Raw genomic sequence first — 24,346 nt, 5'->3', positions numbered from 1 at the left:
GTATGAATGAAAATCATGAACTTTCTGTGAATTTCCTTTGTTTTATTCTTTCTGCATTTCATTGCATCTATCACATAGTCTCACTTTTGTGATCGACACACAATATCCATTAATCATGGTACATGTATTTGATCACATATATGATTGAAGCTTGCATCAATCATGTAAAGATTCTCATTAAAGGGAGCATTTTCCTCATAAGCCAAAGACAAAAGAAGACCATTTTTCCATTTTAAAATGAAATAATAATACTGTAAGATATGAACCAAACTCGTTTACCTTAAGCCCATATCCGCTTCCACGGTTCTGTTCGGTCCAAATAAAAATGACCCGTAATCTGTCTCGCTCTTAAGTCAAGCGGAACCACTGAGCTATTAAGCCCTTTGTACTGCAGAAGCTCCCAGACTCGGCCGGAGTTAAGACTCCTTTTGTCACTTAGAAAAGCTCTAATGGCGAATTCGTTGTTTATCCCAAACAACTACTTTGTCATACCTCCTTCCCGTGTTTCTACTTCCTCCTCCTCAAAACCCATTGCTCCTCCTCAACCTCTTCTAGGCTTTTCAGTCGCCAACTCTTCCCCCAGCAGCAGCAGCAGGCGTGCCTCGTTTTTCAAATCTCATCTTGCTGCTCGAGGCTCTGTTCCCCCAGTATGTACGCTTTGATCAATCTCTCTCATCTTTAAATTTTTATGCATTCTATTATTTTCATGAATTTGTTGCCGTAATTCATCTCCGGGTTTTGGGAAAATGGTCATGGGTTTAACTTTAAGCTTAGTTTTGGTGCAACGGATGTGTCCAAGATGCTTGCTTTAGTTGAATAAGCCTGACCCACTACTTTGTTTTCGGTCATATTCCAGTCGTGTAGATATCGAACGATTCTGGAAAAAAAGAAAGAACCCAATTGCATTATGGAAATGGTGGCTGATAATTAAGGGTGTGATGTGAATGAATGAATTCAAGTCGGATTTTGTAAGGTCTGGTATTGCAGTACGTTAGAATTCTTGCCTGTGACTACTACTAAGTGTTTGTTAACTTGAACATAGGAGGTCGAGCCTTCCCTTTGGTTTTGCTTGCTTTAATACCTAGGCAGTTGTAGGGGCTTGTTGCTGAAATTATTCATACCGAACTCAAAGTTTTCACTGAAGTTGCAGACTTTGGTTCGCTAAACATAGTAGGTATTCAACCCTTCTTGTAAGATCAGGGAAATGTTCAGTGTTTTAGTCCATTCGAGCGGCTTCATACCTTCCTGTTTCCAGTTGAACAAAGCCTACTAGGAATTCCTTGAGACCAATGTTCATACACAATAATCCTCTCATTTCCCTTTAATCAATAGTGAATAAGTCCAACCAAGTGGCAGACTATAGCAAGCATTACAATTTCAGACTTGAACTCATTTAGACCTTGAAAGCCACAGGCTGTTTATACTAGGTTAGTTCTCAATGCTGTTTCTACACCTTCCATATTTATATCTCAGTAATTTGCGCAAGTCATTAGTCGACATTTTCAAACTTACATATGTATACTTCATTTGATTTTTTCTGTTTATACTTCATTTTGATATTTTCAGATGGATTCTCACTTGTACATGAAATACTTATGCATTTTATTTCTAGGTGAATGCAAAAGAGGATAATGTAGATTCTAGTGGAGCAGATCAACAACATTTGCCCAGTTTGAGGACCCTCCTTAAAGTTTACAAGGATGCTATTTTCAATGAAGATGAAAAGACTGTATCCGAAATTCAGGCAAGGATAGAAGTAATAGAAAATAAGCAGAATGAATTAGTCCAGAAAGTATCATCTATATCTGCAGAGGTAACATCAGGGAAGCAAAAGCTTATCCGCTTGCTAGCAGATTTTGATAATTGTAGAAAAAATCTGAGAAAGAGAGACCTACCGTGAGGACTGATGCTCAAGGAGAAGTAATTGAGAGCCTTTTGCCCATGATTGACAATTTTGAGAGAGCAAAAGTACAAATTAGACCAGAAACTGAAAAGCAGAAGAAGATTGATACAAGTTACCAAGGTATATACAAGCAATTTTGTTGAGATTATGAGGAGCTTGGGTGTGGCCTCTGTGCCAACTAAGGGAAAACCCTTTGATCCTTCAGTAAGTGACAGCTTTTGGTTCAATGTATATTCTAGATATTGAATTATGCCTCATTACTTACTTCTTTGCTTGCCTCAATATGTAGCTTCTTTTTTATGTTTGTGCTTTTGTTCCTGCCACCAATGAATTTGAGCTTCATAAATTTCTGAAACTATTTTAAGTATTCAACTTTCGGTTACAGATGCATGAAGCTATTGCACAAGAAGAGTCTCAAGAATTCCCGGAGGGGATTGTCATTCAAGAAATTCGCCGTGGCTTTTTACTTGGTGGTCGACTTCTAAGACCAGCAATGGTTAAAGTCTCTATAGGGCTGGCAGCAAGAAGACCCCCGTAGCCACTGAGAAATCATCAGGGTCACCCACAACAGCTGCTTCGGTAGAGAATTGACAATTTTTTATGCAAAAGCCAAGTTAGATGTGAGGATGATGAAACAGGATTGGGATTGTAATGGGTAAGCAGTTCAAAATCATAATGAGCAGCTTGGTGGTCTCGACTCCTATCTCACTGGTTCCCCTTACTCCAATCTTACCATTGTTCTTGTCTCTGACATTTTTGGTCCTCACCCACCACTTCAAAACCCAATATTTTTTCATTTGGTTTAGTATTCTGCTTTTTATGTCAGCTATTTGATATGGGTTATGTTCTTTATAGTGGAACCGATGGTCTTTGTGTGCTTTTGCATCTTTGGTTTGGTGGGTTGTCATTTTCTGGTTGTGTATGTTAGTGGGTTGCTCTGTATATCATTAATTGACCTCTGAAAGAATCTATATTGGACATTTACCTTTTGCCTTTACGGGTCATATTCTTATTTTTGTTTCATTTCTTGATAAATCAAGAAAACTAGCCTTGGTAGAGTTGGGTTTTAGCCATGAAATGGGTATTTTCAACTGCTCTGTGACATTAAAGCTTTATGTTTTGCCGCCTGTGTATGAGGTTTGCTTGTTTTCTTAACCTACTAGATATCCCTGTGTCCCTAGTTCTTTCATCTTTCTTTCTTGTTGATGTTTTCACTCTCCTCGCATCTCTGTGGTCTTTGTGTGCTTTTGCATCTTTGCTCTGATATTTACCACTTTTTAATATTGCATGTTGATTTGCCTTGCCGGGTATGATGCTCCAAACTTGAGGTATGAAGAAAATGTATGATTCAAATGCTAATTTGTTTTATTGCGAGTACTAATGGTGCTCTTGTGCTTCCTCGGGGTTCCGCGTAACAGATAAGTGGCAGAGAAATGGATAGAAGTGAAATTATTGAAGCATAGGACAATCTCACATTGCAGATACCTTCCCCTCTGTAGGTTGTTGCCATTGCTATCAATGGCAACAGAAAAAGAAAAGGCAACCGAAAAAGAAAATACACTGTGAAGTAGGCCCTAGAGAAGTTTATTCCTGAAGGAAACATCTTTTTCAAGTTGATGTATGTCTGAGTAAGAATAACTGAAATTCCAATCCCCAAGTAAGCTTATGCTTCTACAAATATGTTGGAGCCAAGCTGTGTATATCTTATGGAACTTGGACTACAAGAAGATGTAGCTGCATATAGAAAGAACATGGAGTGGCAGACATGTGAGCTGCTTTTTCCACACAAGAAAATGTGTGCTCTTAAGAAGGTCTTACTTTCTTGATTGTTGAAATTTGATGTAAAGAAGTCCACGGAACAAACGCGTAATCGGCTTTATTTTGAATGTAGGTGCAAGTTGGTGTTGTAGTCCTTGAGTCAGATAATGTGGCAAATGCAGTAGCAGAGGAGTTTCTAAGTCTGCTATAAGCAATCTTGTAATAGGTGTCCCATCTCTTGGCTTGTTTACAAGGTATCTATCCAACTTTGGGTTATGTTTGCAATTCTTTTCACTGTGATTGGTTACTGTGCGGAAACATATATCAGGTTACTCTTCTTATAGTTCACGTTTTCTCACATTAATTGGCTAATTGCTTGTTCTGGTGGATATTGTTCTTGCTATTAGAGACTAGAGGAGTCTCGCGTTAACTTCCTTATTCTAATTAATGTTTTCGGAGTGGATAATTATGTATACTGCTGTCATCAATCAAATCATATGCCCATGATTTGTGACGATGTCATTCAAAATAAAGATAGACGTCATTCAAAAGCAAATGATTTCTTTTTAGGTAAAACTTAGAACAAATGAATTGCTTCTCAAGTGCAGATGATACCACCTTATCATCATTTATTTCAACAAAGAAACTCCTTAGACATTTCCTAGACAAACCGGGTATAACAAAACATAGGCAAGAGAAGAGGACCGTCTTCCCTTTCAAGGAACAGTTGAGGATATGCAAAGATACCTCTGTTGTTTAGTCACATTCATCTAATGTCCCTGCTCTTACACCACTACTTGTGCAATCCAGATCTACTCCACAAAGGTATGGCCATTATTAATTATGTTTCTGTTATGTAATCTTGTTCTGCACAACCAAATCCGATTACTTGTTCTGCAAACTAGAATAACAAATTATTGCATTCCTTAATCGATATTGATAAGTCCACAAAATCATACAATATGAACATCTTTTTCAATTCTCTGCGTAGACACGAAATTAGCAAATGGTTGAGTGGCTATGACGTAGTCCATGGTCATTGTTATCTAACTATTGCAGATCTCAAAAAGTCTGCTACACTTGTTTGCAAAGCTTTTGAGAATTATCTTAATTGAATTTTTGCTCATATTATTGAGTACTCAGACTTGCAAATCAGGGGTTTTTTTTTAACTGGCTGTAGTTGTAGGGCACGTGTTAATAGTTCCTTTTTACTATCGTATTATAATACTCGTATATTATTTTTGTGCAGGCTTTCAAGTCTGGCAGAAGGGGATTAGGATTCTGATCGTTGCAGTAGAATGTGTATTAGTTTGTGGCTTTGGATGTAGAAAACAATGAATCTGTAGACTAGGTTTTTGATCGAGTTTCGAAATCGAGTATTAGATGCTAATGCTAGAAGATGCTCCATTAGCATTCTTCAGGTTTACGTGTAATTTGAATCTTAAAGAGTTTACTGGATTCTATGTATTTGTGATGACGGTCGCCATTACACTACCCCTTTCTGGTTTTCCTAAAAAAATCCTGGGTATCTGTTTTTGTTTCGTACTCTCGGATACAATCTACCACAACGAAGAATCTGGACCAATGTTCATTGTTATAATCGTGAATCAGTTTATGGGACAATCAGTAAATGAACAGGCCATTCAGTAACATTACTAGACCAAATGAACAGGTCATTCAATGTAATGAACAGGCCATTCAGTAACATTACTAGACCAAATGAACAGGTCATTCAATGTAATACTAATCAAATTAATTGCTCCTCGAGTAGGAGCAAACAACATTCTTAAACACCACATTATTAAGCACTAGATATGATCTAGCTTAAGAAAATATCACACAACGTTTTTATCTCATTCTCCATTACGAAACTCTTGCTTGCAGACTTTTGCCTACTGTCAATGTAAATATATATCGGAACTTCAGCCAAGCCAAATGAGAAGTTATTGCGACTTACAAAATTAATGTAAGCCGAAAGGCTACTCACAAGTTACCTTCTCCATGATTGAGCAGCAGATGCTGGGGGATGTTCAAGGTAATTCGGCGAGGGTCAGTGTTTCTACAAGATGTTCAACGTCCTCCTTAAATAGTAGACGAAGGGCACAACTATGCACCGCAAAGCGTGGGCTTATTGGGAAATCCATAGTTATCCTTGCCAATTTGCATTGCCTCCAAACCTTTCTAAGACTAGTGCGCGGTGTATAAAAGAACAAAGTTATACCGAATGCCGATCGCTTTGGAATCTTTAAACTTACCAGCTCGTAAGAATCAAATACGCCCTGCCAAGCAATATCAGAGGCCAGACGGTAAATAAGCATAACATCCTCTGAATCAGGAGCAGTACTGCCGAGACATTGGTCGTGGAACAACTGAAAACATACGGCAAATCCCAACCAATTATCATCATCGAACACATTCAGAGGCAGTTGGATTTCTGCCGAGTTGCCTTGGTTGATAAAAGGCACGAACCATTTCAACTTGGAGATTTCAACTCTCTTGAAGACACAATAAGCACGACGAGGGTCAGACCAGTCCTGTAAATATAAATTCAAATGTCAATAAAAGTACCAAAAAAGAAGAAATAATAATAATTATGTATTTGTGCAAGAGAGAGACCTGATTTCTATATTTTTGTGAGTGCAATTCAAAGTATTTTTCCCGTGGGGTTCTGGAATCCCGTTCCGTCATTCTCTCTAAATGGGCACCTTGCAATCGTATCAACTTTACCCAGTTTTCTACCACCAACTTATCGTGAGATTCAAGAGAATCTGCCCTCTGCATGCACCGGATAATAGTATCAGCAAACCCTTGTATATCTTCTTGGTACACAATGCGGAACCCATATCTTTGAACCTTTACATGAGGGCTATCGACCACAATGGACATTGCAGTTTTTAATGTCTGAGTGAACAACACTTCGGATATCTGTGCCCGCGGTATGTAAGTGACAAATAGTTGATGATGTTTTTCTGACAATGGCCCGACGTGCTTAAGTTTTTGGGCCACATTCGTACCAAATAGTGTAACAAAAACCCAATAGTTGTCCTCTTTCATTGTCTGCCCCACTTCCAGTGATGCGTATATTGCAAATCCCATCCACTTCTTGCTCTTGTGTAGATTTTGAGGCAGCTTGATTGGCCCTAGGTTCGAATTTGACCCCGTATCAAGGACAAATAACCCGCTGGGCTTCCTCTGAGGTTAAATACGAACGTTACATGATTACTGTTTAGTGCCTGTAATATTAAAAATGCGTAATTTAAATAATTAGTAACCTATTTTATTTCAAAGATAGAGATTAGAGATTAGAGAGATATCATATAAACTAGCTAGAGAGAAACATAGATGGATCGACCTCAAGGAATCTCGGAAGAACAGACTCAAGGTTCTTTCTCAGCTCAAGTGTGTATTCTTCTTCCAAGGGTGGAATGAATTTCTCCCTGCAATATTTAATTGGAAATGCATTAAAGAACGCAGATAGAAATACAAAAGCAGCATTTAACTAGTTGTGGATCAGAAAATTAAATATATTCTACCATTTCAAATGTTGACTAAGCCAGCCAGACTCCCGTACAGAGGCGGCGTCCTGAACATCATTCAGACAAATCGTAGGACCGTAGTTTATGTTGTAAAACCAATCAGCATCTTGCTCATAGAGTACACGGATTCCACATTTCTGGACCACCATGGATGGATTAGTGGTTTCAAATATAGCTCTCACCACAGTTGATTGATTTAACCGGGGCTCTGGAAACTCCGAACGCTGTATACCGAAAATCACACGCAGATGAGAACTTAATCCATAGCTGCCAAATTCCACTGACTTCACAAATGGTTCCAGACGCACAACATCAGTTTCCAATGTCATTTGATACGAGTAATTAGAAAAATCAGGATCCGGTTCAATAAGGGAGAGAGCAGTATGCCCCTTGACTGAGAATATAGCACACGCGGCAAATCCGTTCCACTTGTTATCATCGGTCAGATTTTGAGGCATCGAGATTGATATGGGATTCCTGGTAGATATAGTGTTGAACCACTCTGGAATTTCATCTCCAGCATGTACGCTCATGTAAGTTGACCTGGAAGACGTCTGCAACTTAGAACAGAAAAGCATAGTTTACTAGTAGTATGAGAAAAAGGATAGATTTATAGATATATGCTCTGTTTTTGTTATGAGAGAGAGATCCTACTTGTTTTAGAACCGCTTCAGCTGTCACTGGCAAATGATCAACTTGTTTCCCCTCAGTATGATTATATGTCATACGCACTTGTATAAGTTCCCCCACAGCCCCAGTATTTGAAAAACTTTGTGAGACTTTAACTGCTGAAGAATTGAGGGAATTAACAGTAGTAACTCCCGACTCCGATGAATTCAATACTTTGATTTGATTTGGGTAATCCGTCAGTGAAGTACAATCTTGTGCATTCATGTTTCGAAGACTTAACGGAAGCTTCTTGGGCAGCAATTGAAGCTGTTTGCAATTATTCAAGCGCAGAGTCTCAAGTTTTGAGAGTTGAGAGATACTTTCAGGTAATCGCACAAAGCAATTACCACTTAAATCTAACAATTCCAAGGAGATTAGGCTGCTAAAATCATTGAGAATTGCTCCATCCATCAGATTGCAATAACTCAAGTCTAGCTCTATCAAACTCGATAACGAAGCCAGACCCTTGCATGATTCTGACACTAGACTTTCACATCCTCGGCAGGATAGAGACTGTAGATTCTTCATGCCTACAATGAAAGATAACTCCCTTATGGAAGTTCCACCAATGTAAAGCATCTCCAGACATTTTATACCATTCAGATTCTCAGGTATCTCATCAATTTTGGAGCAACCTGTTAGATCGAGACTTTTCAAAGATGTCAAGCACCCAATGGTATTGGGAAGATGCAAAAGGTTTTTACAGTCTGCTAGATTCAACATGGTAAGACCAGTCAAGCGTTCAATTGATGGAGGCAATTCCTCAATGCTGGTCCCATCCAAATGAAGCTCCAGCAAGCTTTTCATATTTCCTTCAATTTCTGGAAACTTCTTCAGTCCTGAACAGAATGAAAGCCTCAATATTTGAAGGGATTCCAGGGCAGTGAAAGGTGGAATGCTCTCAATAGACTCGCAATATGTCATATTCAAAGAGACAAGTTTCTTCAGAAATCCAAGAGATGGGTGAACCTCCACCAAGCTTGTACAATTTTGAAGCACCAACGTTTCAAGATCAGGAACCTCAGTGAAGTCTGGAGTCGACATCAAGTATTGTGAACCACTCAGATCAATAAGCCGTAGCATTCTCCATCCCTGGTGCAATTTGAAAGATGATCATCATTTGATTTAAAATAGTTATTACACATTCCTTTGTGATTCCAAATTACAGAAATTAGTAGAATTACAGAGAGGTTGACGTGAGAGTAATGTCCAATCTTAGTATGAGAATGCCATATTAATTTTTATGGATGTGTGTAACTGTGGACGACCAGGGACCTTATATATATAGTTATGTAATTCAAAGAAGCCACTTCATCTTTCCTAATAAATGAGACTAGAATCTAAACTATCAGCTTTATGAACATGCATAAAATTAATTATGATCTTACTTTTTTTCCCCTCCATAGTTGTTTGATGCGGCTAAGATACATGTGAACTTCAACAAGTTTATCCGGTTGAAAGTCTGACGGGAAAGAATCCAAAGGACATTGATGCCATTCCAGATATTGTAATTCATTAGAAAGATATGTGATGTTTCCGGAAAACTTCACATTCCAAATCTTGAGCAATCTCAATCTGTCCATCTTCGAGAAGGCATTATCAATTGAGTGAACAACATCGTCTTTTGTTGGACCGAGGAATACGCTTTGAACTGCACTCGTCGCCTAATAACACAGAGCAAAGAACTAGTTATTGCACAAGATGGACCATAATAAAAAAAAACAATAGATGAGTTTCAGCACTCAGCTGTTTCATTACCTTACTCCGATCAAGTACATGGATAATCTCATTTGGAAGCCACAACCTGCTACGTTTTCCAGGCTCTTCACGGCATTCTTGAAGAACAACTTCCCGACCCATTTCTTGTATCAAATCATGCATCCACAATTTTGATCCAAATAGAGTTACCAAAGATTTGTCCAGGAGAACCTGTATATCAAAGTCTGGACAGTGGGCATTACTACCCTGTAGTATTCTTCTTACACGATCTATGTTCACCCCTTTAAGGAAACATGCAATGTCCAAAAAAATTTTCTGTTCCCTTGGTTCTAATCCATCAAAACTAACCTTGAGAACATTACTAATTTCTTTATTAGGACTTTCTTCAAGTCTTTCCAATACACTTGACCATAACTCTACCCCTCTACCCTTAACTAAAGAACCCAAAACTTCAATAGCTAGTGGAAGGCCATTAGCATATTTCAACAATTCTTTGGATAGCTTCAGAATTTCTTTTCCAACCAGCTGGTCTTTCTTGAAGGCTTTCATACTGAAAAGCTGAAGAGCTTCAGCATCAGTTAATGAGTTCACCTTATATACTTTGTCTCCTTCAACTGCACTGAGCAAATGTTCATCTCTACAAGTTATGATGATTCTACTGCCTGGACCAACCGATTCCCTATCACACAATGCTTCCAATTGTTTTTCTTTGTCCACATCATCAAGAATGATAAGAACCGTTTTAGTACTTAGTCTCTGCCTCATTATCTTTTTTCCCGTTTTAGTGTTCTGTACATTTACACTACATTTCAGCAAATTCGAAAGAAGTTGCTCTTGTAAATGAACTGCACCTTGCTTTTCAGTTACCTCTCTAACATTCTCAAGAAAGCTGCAACCTTCAAACTGAGCCTGTACCCTTTCAAAAACCACTTGTGCAATAGTTGTCTTACCGATACCACCCATACCACAAATCCCTATGATACGAACATCAGGACACCCAATGTCCAAGTACGAAAGCATTTCATTCAGGTGAGAATCCATCCCAAGTAAACGCTCAGATATTGTGATTATTTGATTTAACTCGGTGAAAATCTTTTCAACAATTTCGTGAATGACTTTGGATTCGTACCTGTAAAGTGATGAAATATTCTTACATATATTATGTGTATAAGATATAAAGCAAGTAAGCAACAATTAGATAAAGATAGAGACAGTGGAAGATTATATAATGCCAATCTATTTCTTCATTCTGAAATTCTAATTAGAAGCATTATTAGAAATTTAATTTGATTTAGTTCTACGCATTTATAGTTTTTGAGACAGATATAAATATAAGGGTAAATTCCTCCTGTGGTACCCGAGGTATTGCTACTTGGACAGTTTGATACCCGATGTATTAAAGGGAACAGTTTGGTACCTGAAGTTAGACTCTGTTTGACACTTTGGTACTTCTGTTAATTTTTCTGTTAAATGTAAGGATAAAATTGACATTTAAAATATATGTATAAAAACATACTAAAAAAACATGAGTTTGTGGATTGATTGCCGTTCTTCATAATTTTATAGGTATGAATTAATGTTTATGAGTTATGTTGAAGGTGAAATATTCGAATTTTATGTTAAAGAAATATAATAATCAAATATTTTTTTGGTACTATTCTCTATGAATCCACTGATTTTTCCTCCAAAACTTAGATTTTTCCTCCTCTTCATAAACACAATGCGATGATATTATTTGGTATTATTTTAGGTCATTTAGGAGAAAATGAAAATGAATTAATGTTTTTGGGTTATGTTAAAGTTGACATAATTGAATTTTATGTTTAAAAAAATTTAGTTGTACGAAACTAGTTTCAATGAAGTACTCTCATGGGTGTTCACTATATGATTACTATATTTTTTAAACATAAAATTCGAATATTTCACCTTCAACATAACCCATAAACATTAATTCATACCTATAAAAGTATGAAGAAAATCAACCCACAAACTCATGTTTTTTTATTATGTTTTTATACATATATTCTAAATGTCAATTTTATCCTTACATTTAACAGAAAAATTAACAGAAGTACCAAAGTGTCAAACGGAGTCTAACTTCAAGTACCAAACTGTCCCCTTTAATACATCAGAAACTGTCCCCTTTAATACATCAGGTATTAAACTGTCCAAGTAGCAATACCTCAGGTACCATAGGAGGAATTTACTCTAAATATAATACGGACTAGCTCTGCTTTTGGTTAACGAATTCTCAACCACTAAAACATATGAAATCACAAGTGGCGACCTGGCGTAATAAAAAAGTTCATCCCAAAAATTATCCACTGTAGTATAGCTAGAAACATGGAAAGCTTACCCATCTTTCAGATGCCATCCAGAGAGGTTGCCTACTTCAGCAAGAGCGTCTTTCCACCTCTGCAATTTGTCAGGATTGCCTCCAAACCGCTCTTGATGCTTCTCAAATGCTTTCCCAAAGTGTTCCCCAGTTTGTCTTCGTACATCAGATGGATCAACATGGTAGAACACTGGAAGGACTGTTTGTCCCATGGCTCTCCTGCATTCAGCTACTTTTGCAAGCTCATTCAAACACCACGAAGAATCGGCGTAGTTCTGAGAAAACACCACAATTACATATCTTGACTCTTGAATTGCTTTCAAGAGATTTGGACCAATTGATTCCCCTCTGTTAAGTTCTTCATCATCTCTAAATGTGTATATTCCTTTCTGTTTGAGAGCGGCATAAAGATGGTCTGTGAAATTTGTGCGGGTATCTGTACCTCTGAAACTGAGGAACACATCGTATGTCAATTTAAGAAATGGAGAAGGAAGCGGAGGACAAGAAGAAGAAGGAAGATCTATTTTGGTAGTCATTGAAGGAGTTTGGAATGCTGCTGGTCTCTGTTTATGAATGAGAATAACCCTTTCTTTTATAAGGATCCGGGTAACACCTCATCCTCATTGCAATTCTTGCTTTAAAATACATTATTTCCGACATTGTCAAAAAAAAATGCAGGTATTCCTCCCACTCCCGGATTTTTTAAACCCAGAATTAAACTGCCAGGAGCTTGCATTTAGAAGTTTAATATTCTTATAAAGGACAAATATTATGGATATATTAGTGAAATTTTCCAAAGCGTGGAAATGCTGAAACCCGGCATAAATCAATGACCGTATTCAAATTATAATTAACAGCTATTGAGCAATAACATTAAATATACTCGATGGATGAATATCTCCTCGTAAGAACAAAAAGATGTTTGGTGCAGGTTGGGTTTATTAATTTATTAAGGTCTGCTTTTTCTTAATCAATTCTTCCCTTTTAAGAAGTCTTTTTCGATCAATCAAGTTGAGTCTGCATTTCTAATTTTCTATCATGAGGACCTTATCCTCCTTGTCAGTATACTGTTGGTTTATGTAAATCGTCTGATTCGAAACCAACTTTTCCATGGAGAATCATCTTCTCTGGCTATTGTGGTCAAGCAGTCAGCATTATTAAGAAACTTATTCCTCTTTTCAAGGGTAAGTGTGGTCTCATTTGTCAAAGCTGATGAGTGAATTTCACATTTTAATAAATTAGTTTAAGAAAAAAGACATTTTTCATATATTTAGGGTGGTACTATTCACACACTATTTTTCTCTATTCACATATCCCTTTTAATTTTCTATTACTTTAATTCAATCTTTTTTATAAATTACCCTAACTACACTCCCTTATAAATCTGTTTCTTTTTCTTTTTTCTTTTTTATATTTGACAATTCAATCATGAATCAAACATCATTATACAATAATTTAATTTTTTTTTACCTATAAATGAATGAAGAATAATACGTTTATTAAGTAGAAAGACCTGTATTATTAGACAAAGACTTGTATCACCTTCACCCAACTGAATCCAAATTGTAAAGTTTGTTCTCATACTTTGCAAAGTACCAAACTCAGTGCTTGTTTGTTTATGACTCTTAATCCAGGTGCATCATCCTCAAATTGAAATATATATATATATATATATATATATATATATATATGGAATCATCGTTTTATCCACTTCAGCCACAAGCTTCCACATTGCAGGCTTGCAGCTGATAATGTACACAAAATTTGGAGATGCTCTACATAATGTTGAATGCAATGAGTTGCAATTTTCGTGTTGGGAAACAAATTATGTTCTACTAGCATAATATAGTAGAACAAATCATATTTATAATCATAAGGCCATCATTATTAGGCTGTTGTAATGTTCTATAGTTGCTCAATGGATTCGAATACACCAAATAATTTCAGTTAGAATCTTACCAGGAATAATGGATTCAAAGGGGCTCGAATGATCACTGAAATCATTTTTTTTTCCACGACTCCATTGCAAATCAAATGTAAAATTTTCTCAAAAGATGGGTCTAAAGTTTCTTGTTCTATTATGATTAAACTTCAAAGCATCATAATAGAGAGATAGAATGACTATGCTAGAGAAGTTTTTGATGAAAAAGAAAAGAGAGAATCAAAAAGAGTTAAATGTCCTCTGTGTTTGCGGGAAAATAAGGGTTTAGGATTTGAGAATGATTGACTTGCCAAATAGAAAAAATGAAAAAGAAACATAATTATAAGGAAGGGTAGTTACGGTAATTTTTAAAAGAAAATTGAATTAAAGTAATAGAAAAATAAAGATGGTGTGTGAATAGCACCACCCTATATTTACTAATTTTTAATTTTAGAAAACGCGTCTAGAACACGTTTGAGAAAAAAGACAAAGTTTCATTTTCTCTTGCAGCGCCGTATCAGATGAAGACTGTGGTGGTTGGCAGTGAGTTGAGGCCTTGAGGGAGGAGAAGATTGCGACTGCTAGTAGGTCTTGGATTGTTCCTCACTAGGCTGGTTGGCGGATTGGCTTAGTGTAGCAAGGTCTGAGGTTATTTGTTGTTGACGAGCTTATGTCAGCAGGAATGAGATCAATTGTATTTGGATCTGATCAGAATGATCCGATCTGGTTTGGGTCTAATGAATTTTTTCTGGGGAAGGGGTTGATTGGGGATCGGTACGTGGCACTTCTCAATGGCATGATCGGGATGGTGGAGCAATGATGGTATAAATGATTGTGCGACGCAGCGGGTGGTCAAGATGGGGTTGGGCCAGGCTTCGTTGTTGGTAGGGGTCATCATGGGCCGGGCTTAGGGTCGGGCCTAGTCAAAGTCAACAAAATGCATAGACCTGACCGAAAGCTACTAAACCCAACCCCCCCCTCCCCCAACAATATAAAACAAACGAATCAAACTTAGATACAGAGTTAACTAGACTAGCTCGGTACAAAGGTAGACTAATTTGAGATCAAGTCAAGCTAGTCTACTTATGCGTTGAATCAGTGTGCCTCTATATCAAATCTAATTTACTTAATGTATCTGTACATTAATGTACCATTTCTGGAGCTAAATCCAAAGATGTACGAGCATAATTTCTTAAACTATGTGATATGCAGTTTAATGTATATGAAAGTTCAAAAAAATTGTTCAACACTAAATGTTGAAGTGTAACTGTGTGAGCTAGCTTACCCATCTTGCAGATGCCATCCAGAGAGATTGCCTACTTCAGCAAGAGCGTCTTTCCACCTCTGTAATTTGTTTGGATTGCCTCCAAACCGCTCTTGATGCTTCTCAAATGCTTTCCCAAAGTGCTTCCCGGTTTGTCTTCATACATCAGATGGATCAACATGGTAGAACACTGGACGGAATGTTTGTCCCATGGCTTTCCTGCATTCAGCTACTTTTGCAAACTCATCCAAACACCACGAAGAATCGGCGTAGTTATGAGAAAACACCACAATTGACTCTTCAATTGCTTCCAAGAGATTTGGACCAATTAATTCCCCTTTGTTAAGTTCTTCATCATCTCTAAATGTGTATATGATTCCTTTATGTTTGAGAGCGGCATAAAGATAGTCTGTGAAATTTGTGCAGGTATCTGGACCTCTGAAACTGAGGAACACATCGTATGTCAATTTACTAAATGGACAAGGAAGAGGAGGACAAGAAGAAGAAGGAATATCTATTTTGGTAGTCATTGAAGGAGTTTGGAATGCTGCTGGTCTCTCTTTATGGCGAAGACTATGATTGAGAATAACACTTTCTTTTATAAGGATCCGGGTAACACCTCATAGCAATTTCTTGCTTTAAAATGCATTGTTTCCGACATTGTGAAGCCTCATAAAAAAAAATTGATGTATTCCTCCCACTCCGGGATTTTTTAAACCCAAAATTAAACTGCCAGGAGCTTACATATGGAGTTTTAATATTCTTATAAAGGACAAATATTATCGATATATTAGTGAAATTTTCCAAAGCGTGGAAATGCTGAAGCCCGGCATCCACGACCGTATTCAAATTATAATTAACAACTATTGACCAATAAGATTAAATATACTCGATGGATGAATATCTCCTCATAAAAACAAAAAGATGTTTGGTGGAGGTTGGGTTTATTAATTTATTAAGGTCTGTTTTTTCTTAATCAGTTTCTTCCTTTTTTTAGAAGTCTTTTTCAATCAATTTCAGTCTGCATGACAGAGCAAACGAGGACCTCATTCTCTGTCATTATATTGTTGGTTTATGTAAATGGTTTGATACGAAACCAACTTTTCCATGGAGAACCTTCTTCTCTGGCTATTGTGGTCTTGCAGTCAGCATTATTTTGTTAAACAGTGTGTGAAAATAAACTTATTCCTCTTTTTACAAATACCCAAATATAAGAGTGGTCTCATTTGTCAAAGTTGATGTGTGAATTTCACATTTAATAAATTAGTTTAAGAAAGAAGACATTTTTCATATATTTATTAATTTTTAATTTTAGAAAACGTGTCTAGAACGTTTGAGAAAAAAGATAAAGTTTCATTTTCTCTTACAGCGCTGTCATCGGATGAGCCTTGTTGACTCAGATTGGGTATGTTCTGAAGTCGTAGGATCCTTGATCATTGCAATCTTAAACTGATTGAGAGATTGTGGTGGTTGGCAGTGAGTTGAGGGAGGAGAAGATTGCGACAGATGACAGGTCTTGGATTGTTCCTTGCTAGGTTGGTTGGCGGATTGGCTAAGTCGTAAGGTCTGAGGTTGTCTGGTGCTGACGAGCTTATATCGGCAGGATTGAGAACAATTGTACTTGGAACTAATCAGAATGTTCCGATTTGGTTTGCGTCTAATCACTCTAATGGATTTTATCTGGGGAAGGGGTTGATTGGGATGAGTGGCGCTTCTCAATATATGGCATGATCAAGATGGTGGAGCGATGATAGCGAAAGTGACCGTGCGACGAAGCGGGTGGTTGAGATGGGTTTGGCCTGCTGGTTGTTGGTCTATGATCTTCTTGCTTTCTTGGCAGATGCTTGGGTTTGAGCCTTGCCTAGACTTTCCTTTTTATCTTTTTTGTTAGTGTTGTTTACTTTAATCGTTTAGCAGTGTCTCCTCTTTAACATGTAATACCCTACATATATCTTATAGAACTAATCGCGCCAAGTGCTTGTGTCTGCATTCTAAGTACCTTGTCTAGCCTAACGTGATGGCAAGTCATTCAAATAATCAAATAGTCGCAACCTTCAACAGAAGCATAATAAACTTTTGCCGCTTCTTCTAAAAATAAAATAAAATAAAAATTAAGCTTTGTCCTTTGTCAAAGAGGTTTCACCCTTCAATAAAATAAGTCCAATATTTCCAAAAAAAAAAAAAGTCCAAGACAAAAAGAAAAAGAAAAATATTTTCCCATTTTAAACTGAAATGATATTGTAAGGCCAACTCCAATCGTCAAGGTCTAAAATAGACCATGGTCTAAATTTTTAGACCTTTGAAATGTACTATTCATCTAAACAGTAAGGTCTATAATTTTTTCAACTCTAATCGTTCGAGGTCTAAATTAAATACTCTAACATATATATATATATATATATATATATATATATATATATCAGTCCGGCTATCGTTCGAGTGCTTGTGTCTGCATTCTAAGTACCTTGTCTAGCCTAAGCTTAGGTACGGATTTTCTGTTTTTCCCCACTTTCCGATCACGTATTCATATCTTAACCGTTCAGTTTTTAGGTCCTAATGTATAGATCACTTCTGTAAAATTTCAGCTAAATTGATGATCGTTAAGGCATCCAAAACTGCAATTTACAACAATGTACACGAACGGTTCCAGTTCGACAGATTCGGTTCGTTCGTGTAAATTGCAATTTTGGATGCCTTAACAAACATCAATTTGGTTGAAATTTTGCAGAAGTGATCTATACATTATGACCTAAAAGCTGAACGGTTAAGATGTGAATATGTGATCGGAAAGTGGAGAAAAAATGGAAATCCGTACCTAAGCCTTAGGTACGGACGTCCTTACCTAAGAAAAATCTTGTGTGTGTGTATATATATATATATCAATTGAAGTTTGAATCAATTAATCATTTAGAAGAGTTTTCGCTGCAGTCAACGTATTGCAATATCCTACCCCTACGCGGCATCCATCTTGACGTGTTTCGATCATCATCCATGACGTCCATCGAGAGTATGACAGCAAGCTTCACATCATCTATGACACTTGCAGGTGATGAAGTGGTGGATCTCACCAAAATGATCAGTGAAGCGTGCCTCTCAAGCGTTTCTGCTCGGTCAATTTCTGACCACCAAGGCGGTGGATATCTGGGAGGTGAGGCGCCATTTCCTGCGGATTTGGGTATTGGAGAAGACCTTTCAGATCCAAGAGAAACCACAGGATTGACTGCTATTCTCATTTGATGCTCGTGGAGATTGTAAGAAGTTTCTGAAGGGAGGAGCATGGAACTATAACCGGACTCCATTTATCTTACAAGAGTATGATGGTGTTACTTCGATCGATAGGGTCGATCTGCACTCTATCATTTATTGGGTATGGATCACTGATAGTCCCCGCTGTTTGATGTGAAATATTGCTTAAGTGGCGGGTAAGTATCTTGTCATGGATGAGCAGCTGGTCAAGTACAAAAAGGAAATTAGGGTTAGGGTTTCGTATGAAATCACAAAACCTTTTTTCCTGAAAAAGAGGATGAGAATTGCTCCAGGTATTGAAGAGGAGATCTCTTTTTTCTTTGAAAATTTGATTGGTCGTTGTCGTACTTGTGCGTGATTTATCATGAAAATGGAGTGTGTGCTGCTAAGTACTAATGCTTCGGTGCCATTGAAGACTACAGCTAGGGCTAGGTCCTCGGCATTAAGTTTTGCTGAAGGGCGATTTCAACTGGGAAATGCAACCTTCAAATTTCAGTCGCATGTCCCAACGCTTGTGGTGCATTCTTTGTTCTCTGAGGTGCAGTTTGGGAAGCCGAGGAAGGAGAAGAGGGTCACATTGTTGAGGAATATGGAGAACAGGTCGGAGGGTAGCTCTGATGATAGCTTGGCAGTGGTTTTGGTGGAGAATAACCTACTGAGGAAGAGGAACAGGCCTGCGTCCCCAAATGTGTCTCCAAAAAAGCCTAAGCAAAGTTTGCCTCAACTGTTGGATGATAGAAGAGGTTTATTCTTGCCTCCTAAGAAACAGAAGATGTCGGAATTCACTACTAAGTTCTCTGCAAACTCTTTAGGTTTGGAGGAGATCCCGGGCGGCACTTTAGTGCCAAAGGCTGTGGTAGATCATGACAGCAAGGAAGGGAAGAAGAAGCGGGGAGACTGCTGCTACTTCGGAAACGCTCAGGTTGAGTTACCCTATTGTTTCTATGTGCCCTTCTTCTAAGGGCAAGGAGAAAATTTAAATTCAGTTTTTATTTCTGTGTTAGTTTGCATTGCTATGGTTTTCTTGTTACACCAAGTTAATGAATCGATATCCTGGAGTACTCCAATTGAGTGCATTGACGAATAGAGATTCGAGGTAGTTTTCTTTGTGTAATATGAGAATTGCAGTAGTGTAGGCTCTTGAATAAGTGAGCGATAACGTACTAGTGGATGGTACACTTTTTCCCTTACCTGGTCAAATGATGTAGGGTACAAGCATATGAGAATTATTTGTTGGTGCCGTTCTGGCTTTGGGATTAAATGAAATCTCTTTTATTGTGTAAAAAAAAAAAAAAAAAAAAATTAATCATGTTGAAGTGGGTCAGCAGCTTGTTTTCAATTGTCCAAACGTAACTTATGGACTTTAGCCCACCATTTGTGTTTTTTTGTAGTAAACCCAAGATGGAGTTTGGAGATCCATGGTCTATAATTTAGACTGTAAACCATCTATAGAAGAAGGCCTAAGATATGAACCGAAACACAAATTCGTCTGCCCGAAGCCCATATCCGTTTCCACAATACAGAAATCCAGTTCTGTTCTGTTCAGTCCAAATAAGAACGACCCGTAATCTGAAACCCATATTAGCCAGTTCCACCGCCACCGTCTCCATCTATTTGTCTCAGTCTAAGCCAAGCTGAACCGCTGAGCTATTCGGCGGAGAAACTAATCCCTTTGTAAATCATACCTCCTTTTGTCACTCAGAAAATCTCTAATGACGAACTTGTTGTTTATCCCAAACAACTACTTGGTCATACCTCCTCCTCGCGTTTCTGCTTCTTCCTTCTCCTCAAAACCCATTGCTCCTCAACCTCTTCTAGGCTTTTCAGTAGCCAACTCTTCCCCCATAGTTTTACATAGCCGCAGCAGTAGCAGGCGCGCCTTGTTTTTCAAATATCATCTTTCTGCTCGAGGCTCTGTTCCCCCAGTATGTACGCTTTGATCATTCTCTCTCTTCTCTAAATTTTTAAGCTTTCGATTATTTTCATGAATTTGTTGCCATTATTCATCTCGGGGTTTTGGGGAAATGGTCGTGGTTTTAGCTTTACGCTTAGTTTTGGTGCAACAGATGTGTTCAAGATGCTTGCTTTAGTTGAATAAGCCTGACCCACTACTTTGTTTTCGGCCATATTGCAATTGTGTAGATATCGAACTGTTTTTGTCAAAAATCTGAATTGCATTATGGAAACGGTGGCTGAGAGGGGTTTAAATGAGTTTGAGTGAGAGATATAAGGCGTGTTTTGTAAGGTCTAGCATTGCATTAAGTTAGAATTCTTGCCTATGACTATTAACAAGTATTATTAAGTATTTGGTCACTTGAAAATAGTAAGGTATGAGCCACTTGAAAATAGAAGGTCGAGCATTCCCTTTGGTTTTGCCAGGTTTAATACCTACGGTTGTAGCCGACAAAATTTATTCATACCGATCCCAAAATTTTCACTAAAGTGGCAGACTTTGGTTGGCTAAACATAGTAGGTATTCAACCCTTCTTGTAAGGTCAAGGAAATGTTCAGTGGTTTATCATTCAAGTGGCTTCACAACTTCCTGTTTCCAGTTGAACAAAACCTACTAGGAAATCCTTGACACGAATGTATCTAAGCAGTAAGCCTCTCATTTCCCTTCAATCAATAGTGAATAAGTCCAACCAAGTGGCAGACTGTAGTAAGCCTTACAATTTCAGACTTGAACCCATTTAAACCCTTGAAAGCCACAGGCTGTTTGTACTAGGTTAAATCTCAATGCTGTTTCTACACCTTCCGTATTTATACCTCAGTAATTTGCGCAATTCATTAGTCGACATTTCAAACTTACATATGTGTACTTCATTTGATCTTTTCTGTTTATACTTCATTTTGATATTTTCATATGGATTCTCACTTGTACATGAAATACTTATGCATCTTATTTCTAGGTGAATGCAAAAGAGGATAATGTAGATTCTAGTGGAGCAGATCAACAACATTTGCCTAGTTTGAGGACCCTCCTTAAAGTTTACAAGGATGCTATTTTCAATGGAGATGAAAAGACTGTATCCGAAATTGAGGCAAGGATGGAAATAATAGAAAATAAGCAGAATGAATTAGTCCAAAAAGTATCATCTATATCTGCAGAGGTAACATCAGGGAAGGAAAAGCTTATCCGCTTGCAAGCAGATTTTGATAATTGTAGAAAAAGATTTGAGAAAGAAAGACTTACCGTGAGGACTGATGCTCAAGGAGAAGTAATTGAGAGCCTTTTGCCCATGGTTGACAATTTTGAGAGAGCAAAACAACAAATTAGACCTGAAACTGAAAAGGAGAAGAAGATTGATACAAGTTACCAAGGTATATACAAGCAATTTGTTGAGATTATGAGGAGCTTGCGTGTGGCCTCTGTGCCAACTAAGGGAAAACCCTTTGATCCTTCGGTAAGTGACAGCTTTTGGTTCAACGTATATTCTATATATTGATTATGCCTCATTGCTTACTTCTTTGCTTACTTGTACATTGTGGTGAACCAGTTGATGAACAGACAGAAATCTTAAAAACAAATCCTGATTGTGTTTACTTTTTGACGATGAAGTAATGAATCTTTTCTATGATGACCAATTTTACTTCATGTTTTGGAAGGGTGGATGAGGTAGGACGCATATGTGAATGCAGAAAAGAATGAGACAAAATTTATTGGATATTTCTTCTTACCTCCCCAGTTAACCAGAAGGTGGATTAACTATTGGTTTGCTTGGAGGAGCAATACAGCTTCTTTGCATGTCGTCTACCCTTTGAATTGTAGCAATGGAAGGAGAGGCTATCTTCTTCTCTTCACTTTCCCTTCTTTCAAAATTACTGTCTCTGTTTTACTAGGGGTTAAAACATTGTTGCACTGGAACTATTGTGTATGGTGACATGCTAATGAGGTTCTGCTATAGTGTAATTATGAATTCCACAACTGAATAATCATAACTAGTTTGGGATGAGGTTAATTTACTTCTGAAGGCCTCAGTACATGCTCTATTTTTTGGGTAGTTTCTAATCTCTCTATCGTTTGGAACCAAACAGAAAAGAACTTCCACAGCCTTTAATGAAAATTCTTCCTGGCTACTTAGGAGGTTATTGGTTGGAGTTGGGTTTTCTCCGTTTCATAGTTAGCATTTTAAGTTTGCAGTTCCCATTAAAAATCAAATGTAGAAGTTAACTGGGTTATATCAGCCTTTGAAATTGATTTTCCCACTATGTGATCTGTCCAAATATAGCCTGGATCCATGTACCCCATATTTATTGGTTTGCTTATTGATTTAGGGTTCAATGGCAGTATATCTTCTCTAGTATTGCGGATATTATGATGTCTGATGACCAACAGACATGAGACAATATGTAGCTTCTTTTTTATGTTTTTGCTTTTGCTCCTGCCACCAATTAATTTGAGCTTCATAAATATCTTAAATCTATTTTAAGTATTCAACTTTTGGTTACAGGTGCATGAAGCTATTGCAAGAGAAGAGTCTCAAGAATTTCCTGAGGGAATTGTCATTCAAGAGATTCGCCGTGGCTTTTTACTTGGAGGTAGACTTCTAAGACCAGCAATGGTTAAAGTCTCTATAGGGCCGGGCAGAAAGAAATCCCCTGTGGCCACTGAGAAATCATCAGGGTCACCTGCAACAGCCGCTTCGGTAGAGAATTGATAAGTTTCCACGCAGCGGCTGAATTAGATGCAAGGATAAGACTGCTTCAATTCTTTTATGTGGCATTTCTTATTTCAAAGTATTGGAGGTGTAAAAATTTTATCGAGATTGTCACATTGACATTTAGGTACTGTACTTTTTGATTCATAAGAAGGAAAAGACACATTTGTAACTCCGAGAATCTTTGGAATGTTGAAAATCAACTAGTCTTTAGTGCAGTAGTATTTATTCGTCCGATTGTTGGAAGAGCACCCTCGAATCCCTCCTCCCCAGTTGAAGTGTTGATCAATAGAAAAAACTGAGAATGTTTATGTAATAATAAAGTGCTGCGTGTTGATTAGATGATCAGATAACAATATATGGGGAGAAAATCGTCAGGTAGTCTAGCAGTGTCTTTGTTCCATTGAATATTATTTAAGGAAGAAACGACAGTCATACGAGAGGCATAACCTTTTGGAATCTTATTGTAGCACTCACATATTTTTCCTTTCACAAAGTTAGCCATGGTATCATGTCTAGTTTTGTAAACCCATTTGTTCAATCATCCTGAGATGACTGGTATTACACTGGAAAGGCCAATTGGATTTGTTTGGTGAGATGCTAGTATGCTCCTAACCAGTGCCCGTCCTTTAACAAGTGGGACAAGTCAAAACCTGGCAAAAAGGTGAACCAACTTTAAAAAAAGAATGTGCACCATCATAAGCATACATATCAGTGTTTTCTGAGGGCAGTCTAAGTTATCGATTAGCTACTATTGGTGTATTGGTTTATCTCTCCATAACGATGCATGAGATCAAATCCTCTCTTCCGCTAATCAAAAGGCACAGACTTAAGTTAGGGCATTGTAAAATGTCAAGTTCGGTTAGGTAAAAGGGATTAAGGCATGTATTACAAGGATCAACAAGCATCAAACTCCATCATTGGTGTTGAAGCCATAGTTATCCAAGAGCTTTCGATATTGGAGAGCCAAGGAACACAGAATCCACGCAACTTGTATTTGTAATACCATGAGGATTTTCTATTTGAATTCTAGCAGCACTCGTTTGTGTATAGTTTAGGGAGGAAAAACTAGTTTATTGAGGCCGACTGTTATAGTTCCTCAACAACTACTGCATGCTGCTTATGGACAAGGCTTATGAGTTGGCACCCAAACTTTCTTAGGTATATGAAGCAAACAAACATGGATGGATGAATGGAAATACCAACTTGTACCACCTTGCCAAGTAGATTCTTAGGACCCTTGGAGTCTTGCTACATTTTCTAAACACATACTTTACAAAAGTCTGGTGGAGGCATTTGTTTTTTGTAGCAGACAAATGCACAGTACTGGCATGCAA

At 37.7% G+C, this 24,346-nt stretch overlaps 3 protein-coding genes and 1 pseudogene across 5 annotated transcripts; 2 read left to right on the top strand and 2 right to left on the bottom strand.

Annotated features, from left to right (window-relative positions):
- Window positions 1-337: 337 nt before the first annotated feature.
- Window positions 338-3,492, top strand: LOC112178433 (annotated as a pseudogene).
- Window positions 3,493-5,238: 1,746 nt separating this feature from the next.
- Window positions 5,239-13,553, bottom strand: LOC112179717 (disease resistance protein RUN1). 3 transcript variants are annotated; one of them, XM_040510915.1, is made up of 8 exons: window positions 11,942-13,545; window positions 9,625-10,714; window positions 9,255-9,530; window positions 7,852-8,958; window positions 7,195-7,751; window positions 7,014-7,098; window positions 6,278-6,894; window positions 5,239-6,195 (listed from the first exon to the last, which is right to left on the bottom strand). In XM_040510915.1, the coding sequence occupies exons 1-7, from the start codon at window positions 12,454-12,456 to the stop codon at window positions 6,802-6,804; spliced, it is 3,723 nt and encodes a 1,240-aa protein (XP_040366849.1). In that variant the 5' UTR covers window positions 12,457-13,545; the 3' UTR covers window positions 5,239-6,195; window positions 6,278-6,801. The 3 variants fall into 3 exon arrangements, with proteins under 3 accessions (XP_040366849.1, XP_040366848.1, XP_040366850.1); XM_040510914.1 differs by having other exon boundaries at window positions 7,195-7,757; window positions 11,942-13,263; XM_040510916.1 differs by lacking the exons at window positions 5,239-6,195; window positions 6,278-6,894; window positions 7,014-7,098 and having other exon boundaries at window positions 7,561-7,740; window positions 11,942-13,553.
- A 1,710-nt stretch (window positions 13,554-15,263) lies between these two features.
- On the bottom strand, window positions 15,264-15,635 carry LOC112178432 (disease resistance protein RPV1-like). Its single transcript, XM_024316579.1, has one exon. The coding sequence runs from the start codon at window positions 15,633-15,635 to the stop codon at window positions 15,264-15,266; it is 372 nt and encodes a 123-aa protein (XP_024172347.1).
- Window positions 15,636-19,934: 4,299 nt separating this feature from the next.
- Window positions 19,935-23,230, top strand: LOC112175333 (protein GrpE). Its single transcript, XM_024313006.2, has 3 exons — window positions 19,935-20,276; window positions 21,261-21,755; window positions 22,803-23,230. The coding sequence occupies exons 1-3, from the start codon at window positions 20,064-20,066 to the stop codon at window positions 23,007-23,009; spliced, it is 915 nt and encodes a 304-aa protein (XP_024168774.1). The 5' UTR covers window positions 19,935-20,063; the 3' UTR covers window positions 23,010-23,230.
- Window positions 23,231-24,346: the final 1,116 nt, after the last annotated feature.

This window comes from Rosa chinensis, chromosome 7, assembly GCF_002994745.2.
Source record: "Rosa chinensis cultivar Old Blush chromosome 7, RchiOBHm-V2, whole genome shotgun sequence".
Classification (NCBI taxonomy): Eukaryota; Viridiplantae; Streptophyta; class Magnoliopsida; order Rosales; family Rosaceae; genus Rosa; species Rosa chinensis.
This window is presented reverse-complemented; position numbering and strand designations above follow the sequence as displayed.